At 43.6% G+C, this 13,144-nt stretch overlaps 1 protein-coding gene across 1 annotated transcript in view; it reads left to right on the top strand.

The window, feature by feature from the left end:
• GABRP (gamma-aminobutyric acid type A receptor subunit pi) overlaps positions 1–13,144 on the top strand; it is a 262,987-nt gene that overhangs the window by 80,262 nt on the left and 169,581 nt on the right. The window contains exon 3 of the mRNA XM_073649199.1: positions 10,664–10,881. Within this exon, the coding sequence (XP_073505300.1) occupies positions 10,664–10,881 (218 nt within the window). The remainder of the gene's footprint in view (positions 1–10,663; positions 10,882–13,144) is intronic.

Below are 13,144 nucleotides of genomic sequence, written 5' to 3'. Positions count from 1 at the left end.
TTTCATGCTTTTTCATTTTCTCTTGATAATGTAAAATGAATGATAAATAATTATAATTTCCAAATGAACTCCATTCTGTGACTTCACTGACTTATCAGCCTTGAGATTTTCATTTGTAGGTCAACAACACCATCTAGTGTCCAAATAACATATTGCATCCCCTATTTTGTCTTAGAATTAGCAATAATAAATAATAAACTTGTATGATTAACCTGGTACAAGAAAGAGCCATAATGTACATTTAAGAAAACTAGTGTACTAGTATTCTCAAAAGCCATATTGAGGTCAATCAGAGGTTGGATTTTAATGGACGCTTAGTAATAACATGGACACATTCATTCATATTTCATCATCTAAGATGACAATGTTATAAAAGTAAATTGTAAAACAAATTGTCAGATCAGTGTGGATAACATTGTCTTTATTATTCATTACAAATATTCTGCTCTCTTTTTCTTCCAAGCTCTGTTGTGTGACCGAACAGTAGTTATTTATCACACATGTAGTATTGACCATTTTGGGAGAATCGTGTAGCAAATTATAGGGTCTATTTTATTTTTTTAATTTCTTGTGAAAATGAAAACTTTATTCCAAAAGCAACATTTTAGTGGAAAAAATGTATTTTTTTAGTCTTTTAATTCCACTTTGCAGTAATTCCTGTGAAGCACCTGAAGTATTAACAAACTTCTTGAGAGCAGTCTTGAATACTTTGCAGGGGTATAGTTTTAAAATGGTGTCAATTTTGTTTGTTTTTTTGGTTGTTTTTCCAATATATAGGTCCTTTAAAGAATTAAAGTAGCACTCCCATCAAAGTTTTTATCCTCTTAATATATTGCAGTCATCATATTATATAGTACTGTATCCTTACAATTGCTCATTTTGACTTTCTACACAGCTAATTCTTCTCTTTTCCCTGCTCTATGTAGAAACAGGTAGTCTCTTGTCTCGGCATTTATCATTCCCCTATTCAGCTCCTGACCCAACTGCTAGGTTCCTGCCACTTCCAGTGACTTTTGCAGTGACTTATGAGTCATGCAGGGAAATTTGACGTACGGTTTCTACATAGAACTTAGAAGGATTCAGCAAGTCAGTTTTTAATCACTTGATGTCATAGACCTAATGAAAAAGAGAAGAATTTTCTGGGTAGAAAGGCAAAATGAGCAATTGTAAGTATACCATACTATATAATATGATGAAATATTAAGATGATAAAAACTTTGATGGTAATATGTCTCTTATACAACATGGTCAATTCTGTAAGGCAAAAATAAACCCTGAGGCCAGTTTCACACTTCTGAAATTCATGATCCAAGTGTGGACTTCATTGTCCGGACAAAAAAATTCACTTTATTCTATCTGCCGTGTATTAATTTCTTGAAAAAATTTTTAGTGCAAAATACTCACTATGGACCTTGGTAAATGCCTTGAGATATAAAGTTTCCAAAATTGTCACTCCTGAGAAGATTACACCTTCTGGTACTATGCAAATTTAATATAGTGATATAAACCATTTAAAAATTTGCGTTCCAAAAACCAAATGGCGCTCCTTCCCATACAGTAGTGTATAATCGTATATGGGGTACTGCTGTCCTGGGTCAAAATGCCCTTTTGTTAGACTTATGTATGGGAATCTTCCAATAAGTAGCACTAGCATCACACAAGCACAGCACTTACATCACACAAGCACAGCGCACATGTCACACATAAACAGTACTCACGTCACACATTCACAGCACTCAAGTCATAGAAGCACAGAACAGGTCACACAAGCACAGAACACATGTAAGACTCGTCACACAAACACAGCACATACTTTAAGTAAGACATATCAAACTAACTGCGTACGTCACACAGGCATAGCCCGCATGTCAGATACATAACACAACCATACAACTTACAAGCAAAACAGACACAAGAAGAGCACACATATCTCACAAACACTGGACATATACTATACTAAACACATACATCAGCATATACACAGTTATCAATTTAAAGACATTATACACACATCAGAAAAGCAAAAACAATATGTTGATGTCCAATGTGTTCAATCCTACAAATGGAAAGCTCCACCTCTGATTGGTAAGCATCACCCACTTACTAAGTTCTGACTAAGGACTAAGTTCTGAATTTTATAGAGCAGTAGGCTACCAAGTCCACTAATCAGGGCCCATGTATTTGAGAAGGGTGCCCCTCTGGGTGTCACGGGTGTGTTGCCACGAAGATCGTCACGAGTACACAGCCTGACTTCTCGCAGCTGACTTGTTGGTGCTTTGTGTTTCTCGGCAGTGAGGGAGTTAATTCTCTCTCTCTCTCTGGGCTAGATGAGGTCCAGCCTCGCCCAGCTGCAATCAATACTTCTGTAGTGAGACTCCTTCATATACCTGCTGGTCTGTTTGGGAGGTGTCGGTGAAAGCATTTCATTCAGACTGACAGAGCGGATCGTGGTGTTTGGAGTTGCTGAGATAAGTGTATTTGGAAGTGTTTTTTCCCTTTCCTCGCTTTATCATTTATCTCCTTTCCCGTTGGTTTTCCCTCTGTTGTAGTTGAGAAGTTGTTTGTATGCAAGGTGGTTTTGGTTTTTCCCTTGTACTGTCTCGTTCGTCTAAATACTGTGTTTGGGCATATTATTTCTTGTTCCCTTTGGTTGTGATCGGGGTCCTTCTCAGGACTAGATTACTGAGGTGCAGGGATCTTCAGGAGGTAGGGGTTACGCTGGCGGCCTGGACCTCTGTACCTTTAACAGTACCTCCAGGTTGAGGGATTAGTCAGGGCCCCAGCTTAGGGTCAGCTTAGGCCCCCTACCTCCAGTATACAGAGACAGCGTGACATTTTCACCGACCCACTTAGTTTTTCTCCAGCTACTATGGATCCAGTAGCCGGTCTAGCTCGGCAATTGCAGGGTTTGTCCATGGAGCTGGCGGACGTTAGGTCCAAGGTTTGGCATCCTCAGGAGCAAGCCGGACCAGAACCTAAAGTAGCTCTCCCTGATAGGTTCACTGGGGGGCGGGACAAGTTTTTTGTTTTCCGGGAGGCATGTAAATTGTACTTTCGGCTGCGGCCTCGGTCATCGGGGAGTGAAGAACAAAGGGTGGGAATTGTCATCTCGCTCCTACAAGGGGACCCACAATCTTGGGCGTTCTCTCTTCCCCCGGGTTCCCCGGCTCTCCAGTCAGTGGATAGGTTTTTCGCTGCCCTGGGACTCGTATATGATGACCCAGATCGGATCTCCCTTGCTGAGTCTAAGTTACGTAGGATCCAGCAGGGAGATCGTCCGGCGGAGGAATTCTGTTCGGAGTTCCGTAGGTGGGCCACGGACACCCAGTGGAATGACCCGGCTCTTAGGAGCCAGTTTTGTCATGGTTTATCCGACAAATTACAGGATGTGTTGGCACAGTATGACTCTCCCGTGTCTCTGGAAGCCGCTATGGCCCTCGCTATTCGCGTGGACAGACGGCTTCGGGAGAGGTGCGGGATAACTCTACCCCCTGTGATGACTCCACCTCCTACAAGGTCCCCTCATATGGTGGTTCCCCTGGTCAGTCCTGAGGAGCCTATGCAATTAGGAGGGACATCATTTCGGGGGAGGGGACCGGTGGTGCGCCATATGGCAGGAAGGTGTTTCTTCTGCGGGAGAAAGGGACATTTTATTGGGGGGTGTCCATCCCGTCCCTTGCAGAGTGAAGAGTCGTCGGAAAACTGTTGATCCCAGGTTGTGTGGTGGACGGCAATCTGGGAGTAGGTATTTCGTCCCTAGGTTCGTCTCAGTTTCTCGTACCGGCGGAGGTGGTGGTGGGTACGAGAACTGAGAGGATATCTGTTCTTCTGGATAGTGGGGCCGGGGCTAATCTGGTTGATGCTCGGTTTGCCCGGGTTCAAGGTATGCGGTTGAGTGAGTTGGCTAAACCCATCCCCATATTCTCGATCGATGCCAGGCCTCTCGGGCAGGGAAGTTTTTTGCAAGTTGTGCATGACGTAAAACTTCAAGTGGGGGCAATACATAAAGAACTGTTGTCTTGCTACGTGTTGGAGGGTCTTCCCACTCCTATTGTGTTGGGCCTTCCTTGGTTAGCTAAGCATAACCCGGTTATTAATTGGCAAACCAGGGAGATAAGCCAATGGAGTAAATTCTGTAATAAAAACTGCATGAACACGGTCATTGGTGCGGTTACTCCTTGGGTCTTACCTCCATTTCTGGCGGACTTTGAGGATGTATTCTCGGAGAAAGGGTGTCAGGAACTACCTCCTCATCGCGTGTATGACTGTTCTGTAAAACTGCTCCCTGAGGCCAAGTTACCTAAAGCTAGGTTGTATAACCTTTCTGGTCCTGAGAGGCAGGCCATGAAGGATTATATCTCAGAAAGTCTGGCTAAGGGGCATATTAGACCTTCATCTTCACCGGTGGCTGCGGGGTTCTTCTTTGTTAAGAAGAAAGATGGAGGCCTACGCCCTTGCCTGGATTTCCGTGAACTTAATCGGATTACGGTCCGAGATCCGTATCCGCTCCCACTTATTCCCGATCTCTTTAATCAGATCGTGGGCGCCAAATGGTTTTCTAAGTTGGATCTCAGGGGGGCGTACAATCTGATTAGGATGAAGGAGGGGGATGAGTGGAAGACGGCGTTTAACACTCCGGAGGGGCATTATGAGAACCTTGTCATGCCATTCGGTCTGACTAATGCCCCGGCGGTGTTCCAACACTTTGTTAATGACATTTTTCGCCGCTTGGTGGGACAGTTTGTTGTCATATATCTGGATGATATCCTAATTTACTCGCCGGATTTGGTGTCTCATCAGGAGCACGTTAGGCAGGTGTTACAGATCTTGCGGGATAATAAACTGTATGCCAAGTGGGAAAAGTGTGTGTTCGCCGTACAGGAACTCCAGTTTTTAGGCTTCCTGGTTTCAGCGTCCGGTTTTCGTATGGACCCTGGGAAAGTGCGGGCAGTTCTTGAGTGGGATCGGCCAGAGAATCTTAAGGCACTACAACGTTTCCTGGGGTTTGCTAATTATTACCGGAAGTTCATTCGTAATTTCTCGTCCATGGTTAAGCCTCTCACTGACATGACTAAAAAGGGGACGGATTTTTCTAGGTGGTCTGACAAGGCTTGTCAAGCATTCTCCTCTTTGAAAAAATGTTTTGCCTCGGCGCCCATACTCATTCAACCTGATGCGTCTCAGCCATTCATTGTAGAGGTAGACGCTTCCGAGGTAGGGGTGGGAGCAGTATTGTCACAGGGTTCGTCCCCTGGTAAGTGGCATCCGTGCGCCTTTTTCTCTAAAAAATTGTCGTCCGCTGAGAGGAATTACGATGTCGGCAATAGGGAACTCTTGGCCATTAAGTTAGCTTTTGAGGAGTGGCGCCATTTTCTGGAGGGGGCTGTTCATCCGGTCACCGTCATCACCGATCACAAGAACCTGCTATATCTGGAGTCCGCGAAACGTCTGAATCCCAGACAAGCTAGGTGGTCATTGTTTTTTACCAGGTTTAATTTTGTCGTTACATATCGTCCTGGGTCAAAAAATGTAAAGGCGGATGCCTTATCTCGTAGTTTCCCGGGGGCCGGGAATACGGACGACCCGATTCCTATCCTTCAGGAGGGGGTGGTGGTTTCGGCAGTATGCTCTGAGCTGGAGGAGGAGGTATTGGAGGCTCAGGGGGACGCCCCTGTTGGACCTCCAGGGAGATTGTTTGTTCCAGATCAGTTGCGACAAAAGGTGATCGAGGCACACCATAACTCAGTTTTTGCAGGACACCCGGGGAGTAAAGCTACTGTGGATCTCCTCTCGCGTCGGTTTTGGTGGCCTAATTTACATAATGAGGTGGTAACTTTTGTCGCGTCCTGTGGGGTTTGTGCGCGCTCTAAGACCTCACATACCCGTCCGTCTGGGGCCCTCTTACCTTTGAAGATCCCGGAGCGTCCTTGGACTCATCTGTCTATGGACTTTATTACGGACCTCCCTCCGTCTTCGGGTAAAACGGTCATACTCGTTGTAGTGGACAGGTTCAGCAAGATGGCACATTTTTTCGCTCTTCCGGCTCTCCCTAATGCTAAAACTCTTGCGCAGGTGTTCATTGGGGAGATTGTGAGGCTTCACGGGGTACCCTCCGAGGTGGTGTCTGATCGGGGGTCTCAGTTTGTGTCTAAGTTCTGGAAGGCGTTTTGTGCTCGGCGGGGGATGCAGTTGTCATTCTCATCGGCTTTTCATCCTCAGACCAATGGTCAGACGGAACGTATGAACCAGAGCTTGGAGACATATCTCCGGTGTTTTGTGTCAGAGAACCAGGAGGACTGGGCTTCTTTCTTACCTCTGGCAGAGTTTGCTCTTAATAATAGGCGGAGCGAGTCCACTGGTAAGTCCCCGTTTTTTGGGGCATATGGTTTTCACCCCCAGTTTTGTACTTTCAGTGGGGGGGGCTCTTCGGGGGTTCCTGAGGAGGAACGATTTTCCTCATCACTCGCTTCAGTATGGAGAGGGGTGCTGAAGAATCTGAATACTATGGGGAACCGATACAAACGTATGGCTGATAGGAGGAGAGTGTCTGGTCCGGACCTAAGTGTGAACGATCGGGTATGGTTGTCTACCAGGAATATAAAACTTAAGGTTCCCTCCTGGAAACTGGGTCCCAGGTTCATCGGGCCGTACAGAATCAGTTCTATTATTAATCCGGTGGCATTCCGTCTTGACCTCCCCCCTACGTTTAAAATTCACAACGTGTTTCACAGATCATTGCTTAAGAGGTATGTGGCGCCGGTGGTACCGTCACTTTTACCTCCCCCTCCAGTGGTTGTCAATGGTAACTTGGAGTTCCAGGTATCGAGGGTCATTGATTCACGCTTTAATCGCCGGTCCCTTCAGTACCTGGTTCATTGGAAGGGGTATGGTCCTGAGGAGAGGATGTGTGTTCCTGCGTCGGATATTAACGCAGACCGATTAGTTCGGGCCTTCCACACGACTCACCCGGATAAACCTGGCCATGAGGGTCCGGAGGCCCCTCGTAGAAGGGGGGGTACTGTCACGGGTGTGTTGCCACGAAGATCGTCACGAGTACACAGCCTGACTTCTCGCAGCTGACTTGTTGGTGCTTTGTGTTTCTCGGCAGTGAGGGAGTTAATTCTCTCTCTCTCTCTGGGCTAGATGAGGTCCAGCCTCGCCCAGCTGCAATCAATACTTCTGTAGTGAGACTCCTTCATATACCTGCTGGTCTGTTTGGGAGGTGTCGGTGAAAGCATTTCATTCAGACTGACAGAGCGGATCGTGGTGTTTGGAGTTGCTGAGATAAGTGTATTTGGAAGTGTTTTTTCCCTTTCCTCGCTTTATCATTTATCTCCTTTCCCGTTGGTTTTCCCTCTGTTGTAGTTGAGAAGTTGTTTGTATGCAAGGTGGTTTTGGTTTTTCCCTTGTACTGTCTCGTTCGTCTAAATACTGTGTTTGGGCATATTATTTCTTGTTCCCTTTGGTTGTGATCGGGGTCCTTCTCAGGACTAGATTACTGAGGTGCAGGGATCTTCAGGAGGTAGGGGTTACGCTGGCGGCCTGGACCTCTGTACCTTTAACAGTACCTCCAGGTTGAGGGATTAGTCAGGGCCCCAGCTTAGGGTCAGCTTAGGCCCCCTACCTCCAGTATACAGAGACAGCGTGACACTGGGTCCCTGTGCAGCTATAGAAAGGCTATATGTCCTGACCATTTTTCTTATCATCTCTTGTAAAAATAAGATTCATGATAATGTAACTAACAGATTTAATTTTTCATTTTCACAGCCCAATGTGAAAAGAAAGCTGTGAAAAATCTGTGGAATAAAAATGGTCACTACACTCTCAAATTAATTCCCTGAAGGGTGTACTGTACAACATGAGTTCATTTTTTGGGTAGTTGCCACTGTTCTGTTATCTTGGGGGTTGTAAAATGCAATATTGCAATTAAAAACCATTCCAGCAAAATTTGCAGTCCAAATATTGCTTCTTCCCCAATTAGCCCTGTCATATACAGTAGTGTAAGGTATTGCCATACTCTTTCAAGAGAACTTTCATAACAAACTGCACTGCACGGTTTCTTTTATTGACTCTTGGGAATATAAAAAAAATACAAATGAATATTTTTTGAAAGATGTCATTTTTCATTTTCACGGTCCAATGCTATAAAAATCTATGAAACACCTGTGGGGACAAAGTGTCCGCTACACGCCTAGTTGACTCTGTAAATCCACACACTCTAGTATTATGACATCATATAACATGACTGGACACTCCCCAATCACATGACCTTCGGCATCTTCTTTATAAAGGCAATACTTTTCTGCATCGGCTTACTTGACACAGCGCTTCATCCTGAATGGATCATCAGTGATTCTCTTGTGCGTCTATGTGCAATATCACTCTTTATTTATTAAGATTAGACAATGGATGATGCCCCATATGGTCATGGTGCACGTAGAGGGAAGTAATAATGAAGAAAGAAATTCCGGCACTCACGTGTAGAATAATTTCTTATTTAATCCAGCGCATAGATATCCAAACAAACAGACATTTCAGCCCATCCCAGGATTTTGTTTGAAATTGTAGGGTGCACGAGAATAATATTTGATCAGCAGTACTATATGTAATTGTTCCATTGACTACAATTGTTTGCACTGTTACTTATGTGATGCAGGTGTCTGGATGCAACCCATAGATAATACAAGGTAACGACAGTCGGTGATCAATACAATTCTATATAAATGCAGTGGTAATTTTAGAGTAATTTAAAGTAACTCTGAACAATTAGTGATAATAACAAGGCAAATCAACAATGAAACGAATAACAATAAGCCTAGAATGTCAAATAAAGTCTTTCACTAGATAACATTAATGTTCCCTTAACAAAGGTGGTTCCCCCATTCCTGGGAGTCACCAAGTAAGTTCTTCCGGCAGCTCTGGCCCTAGCGGGGGCGGGGATCACCGGGTTTTCCCGCTAGGCCGCAAGTCTCTCTCTGATGTAGTCTATTAAAGCATGTTGAGCCTCCCATGCACCAACCAGCCCCCTCCCAAGCTGTTGTGCTCATCCCAGCTGACCCCGGTACCATAGGTAATAGCTGGAAGTGATTGCCCTGCTCACTCATGCTGTCCCTCCGCAATCACACGCGTGCCTCTCCAGTTGCAGTCTCCTCATGGATCTTCTCGGCTTGACCATTGACTGAAGTCTCTTGGGCTTAGGGTGGAAAGGACTAGGCCTCGGCTCTTGACAGACGACGTATGGTCTCTGAGACTTGACCGGCGTAGAGCACGGATCCTGGTCCTGACCAGCACAGGCACAACTCAGAGTCCTCCTGAGCGGAATCCAGGCGGTGACCGGCACATAGATTTCCCGCTGAGGCCTGTCAAGCTCGCCTCAGCGACATCCATGGAGCGCACCTGCACCGCTCTCTTCTCTGGCACCAAATCTGCCTGCAGTTTCGCGAGCGGGACTTTTATATCAAGGAAGTCTCTCATGCGGGTCACCTGATCACGTCCAGCACACAAAGTCACTCCCCCTGCAAATCTTCCAGTACAAATTGGTTCCACTTGATTTCACCTGGTCAGCAGACGGCAGTCTTCCTTCACTAATGTGACATCCTGCAAGGGCTTTCCAGGGATATCTCTGCTTCCCTTTACACATATATAGCTGAACCAGGTCACTAATAACAGTAGCTTTGTTATATTGACCTGGTCTATATGAATGTACTATTTGAGCAAATTGCATTATGAGTGATTACCTTCATGATCATGTTTGTACTGGATATTTATGATAGCACTATGTTCTGCGTATCTAGTTGATAAGAAATATATTATGTTTCCCCACAAATCATAGCAGTATTATTATTTTATTATTAGTTATATTTAGTATTAGTTATTACTTTGTTTAATTTTATTTAATTAATAATGATCAATTTTGGTTAATATACTTGTGGGTATACAGGCTTTCTTTAAGCCTCTATTTTTGTGGTTATATGAATATTGAGTTGTTGTGACATATAAATAAGTAATTTCCAAATGAAAAATTCCTGATATCTATTAGGAGAAATTGTGTAACAAATTTTGAAATGTTTTTAACATATTATTCCATGTAAAATTTGGAACTTAAATATTTTAATGCAAAAACTTTAATATTTTTAGTTTTTTCATTCCATTTCATGGTTTTTAGGTACAGTTATGAATACTTTAAGGGGTGCATTTTTTACATGAGATGATTTGTGATGGGTTTCTAATTTATAGGTCCCTTAAAGATACTTAAGCAATGAATCAAGTCTTAAAAAATAATAGGTTTTGTGAAAAATTCTTGACAAAGTTTTTTTATATCGTGCCAAATAAATACATTTACATTGAAAAACATATGCAGTATAACAGAGAAATATAGGAAATGTCAGTAATAAATTATTTTGTGCAGTTTGAGTATCCATTTTATAAAATATAATAAAAGTTTGAAAAGTTTACATTTTTCATTCTTTTATAAACTTCAGATATTTTTTTTAAACATTTTTTTATTTTTAATTCTAAACATATTGGCCTAAATTGATTATGAAAATCAGACAGGTCATCAATATAAAAGTAGTGGACAACCCCTTTTTTTAAAAAATGCATTAAAATATTTTTCAATATTTGACAATCTGTTCTCTGATTTACGATATTTTCCATATTACAGGACTATACAGCCACAATATTTCTGCGCCAAAGATGGACCGATGAACGTCTAGTATTTGATGGCAGTAAAAGCATTACTTTGGATCCCAGGCTTGTGCAATTGCTTTGGGTTCCAGATACATACATTGTAGATTCCAAGAAATCATTCCTGCATGACGTTACTGTGGATAATCGTCTTGTTCGTCTCTATTCTGATGGAACTGTCCTTTATGCAATCAGGTAACCATGACATTATAGAATTTTTTTATGCATTGCACAAAAGCATTACTATGACATCTAAGCATTTAGAGACGAGAAGGCTCTGTTCACACCAATCTAGTGTCATATCTATTGTACAATGAAAAATTCAGGTGTCCAGTGAACACAATGTGGTCAGTCAGGTTTCTACATGAATCTATTCTGTCAAATTTGCCTGAATTTATGGTAGTTTTCAGTGCGATGTTTAACACATCATTAAAAGGAACCTGTCACATTGTACATGTAATCCAGTCTGTGGACAGTATGGTATAGAGAAGAAGCAAAATGATGTACAATGATGTATAGGCTTTTGGAAAAGACTTGTATTTTAGTGAATTAAATCTCTGGTGTTTGTATGCATGAGGACAATGAATGGTTCTACCAGCGATTGACAGCTATCTCTGCAGCACAGTCATAGAAGGAGTCAATCACTGAATAGGACCACTGTTAAGACTGATATGCATGCAATACAAGGGATATTAATGAACAACGTAAAAGTTTTAGTGAAACTTTTCCTACAAAAATGTACATCAATCTGATCAACTCCTTCTCTCCTATAACATCCTGCCTGCAGATCAGATGCCATTTTCACCATGACAGGTGTCTTCTAGGGCTCAGTCAGATGGCCATAAAAATCAGTTCAAGATCGGCATGGACTGCCCGCTTGATCTCCCTACTCGAGCGTGACAGCTTCATATATGTCTGTGCCTCTGTCATGCTCAGGATGGGAGAGCTACCGGCCAGTCCATGCACTGCATTCTGATCTCACTCCAATTTACACGGACGTCTGACTGCATCCTTAGATTAATAATGCATGTATTAGTCAAGAACCTTTTAATGTGTTTCACACTTCGCTGGATCTGCTATCTTGATCATATAGTGTACAGTACACTGCAAGAGAGACACCAGTCCTTTCATGATTGGAGCTTCCCATATGGAAATTGGACATGTGACTTCAGACATGTGACTACAGCATAATATCAAGTGGGAAAGTTTTCGGTGGATCAGTTACAGTGCGAATCCAAAAGGGATTTGAAAATCGAGAAAAATAAGGCATAGTCTTTGGTGTTCGATTAGCAGGGGGTAGAATTTAGTGTTGAGCGAGCACTAAAATGCTCGGGTGCTCGAAGCTCGGGCCCAGATCACCGTGATACTCGGGTGCTCGACCCAAGCAACGATCCCAATGTTAGTCTATGGGGGACCCAAGCATTTTTGCGGCTGCACCCCCGGCAGTCTGTAGAAAGCCTTAAAAGTGCCCAAAACGATAGTGACAGTGCTCAAATGACATGGGGACAGCATGGGGATCGCCCCAGGAAGCATTTCTGACCCACAGGTCACTGCTGTCAACAACGTGGTCAGAGGTATTAAGCCACTTTTACGGGCTCACAATAAAACGTTCAAAAACAAAACTGAAACTGTTTTCCTGTGAAATATGTTAGGAAACATCCTTTCCAGGGTAAAGACTTGTGTATAAGGTAAAATAAATAACCAAAAACAAAAATAATCCTCCACACCTTGGGCTATGTTCACAAGTAGTATTTTTTATGCGTTTTTGCACTTTTGCATAGCTTTCAACCGTGACAAATGCATTCACCGGGAAATGTCATTTTAACATTTTACAATCTTATCTGGCCATGTGCTGTGTGACACATACATACAGTGCTGAAAAGACATGGGAACAGCATGGGGAAGACTCCTGGAAGCATCTCTGACACCCAGGTCACTGCCTAAAAGTGTGCCTATCAGAAATGATCCTTGCCGCATCAAAAGATGCAGACTTGCAACTATCCCTGTGCAAGTCCTTGTCCCAGGGCAATGTTCAATTGTACCTCCCCAATTCCTTGCAATGCAAGCGCAAATATGCAGCCAACCTACCCACCCACCCGCAGGCTGCAATACTATACTGCTAGCTTGCACTTGAAATGGGGCCTTTTAGTTTGGAGGAGGCCAAAGCTGTCCACTACCTCATGGCTGCGTCGGCGACGAGGTCTCCATACTCAGTCCCCAGCCGCCACTATTTGTCTCTGGAACCTTCCCCACACTTTTCTCACCCTGGCCTGCTTTAGGGCAGCATTGGAAGAGCCTACCAGACAACCAGAGACTCCTCCGGTGGGCCCTGGCTTCTCCATCAGGGGAGATGAGAGTGCCAAGGTGAGGAGCATAATGATGAAGATAGAAGTTAGCATCTGCTTTGTTTTCTTGGAATGCAAGCGTAAGTGTGCAGCCTGCCACCCACCCACCCACC

The sequence above is a fragment of the Phyllobates terribilis genome, unplaced genomic scaffold, assembly GCF_046119375.1.
Source record: "Phyllobates terribilis strain yellow unplaced genomic scaffold, ASM4611937v1 Scaffold_10__3_contigs__length_209671492, whole genome shotgun sequence".
Lineage (NCBI taxonomy): Eukaryota > Metazoa > Chordata > Amphibia > Anura > Dendrobatidae > Phyllobates > Phyllobates terribilis.
Note: the sequence above shows the minus strand (reverse complement) of the source record. Positions and strands in the feature narration are given on the sequence as shown.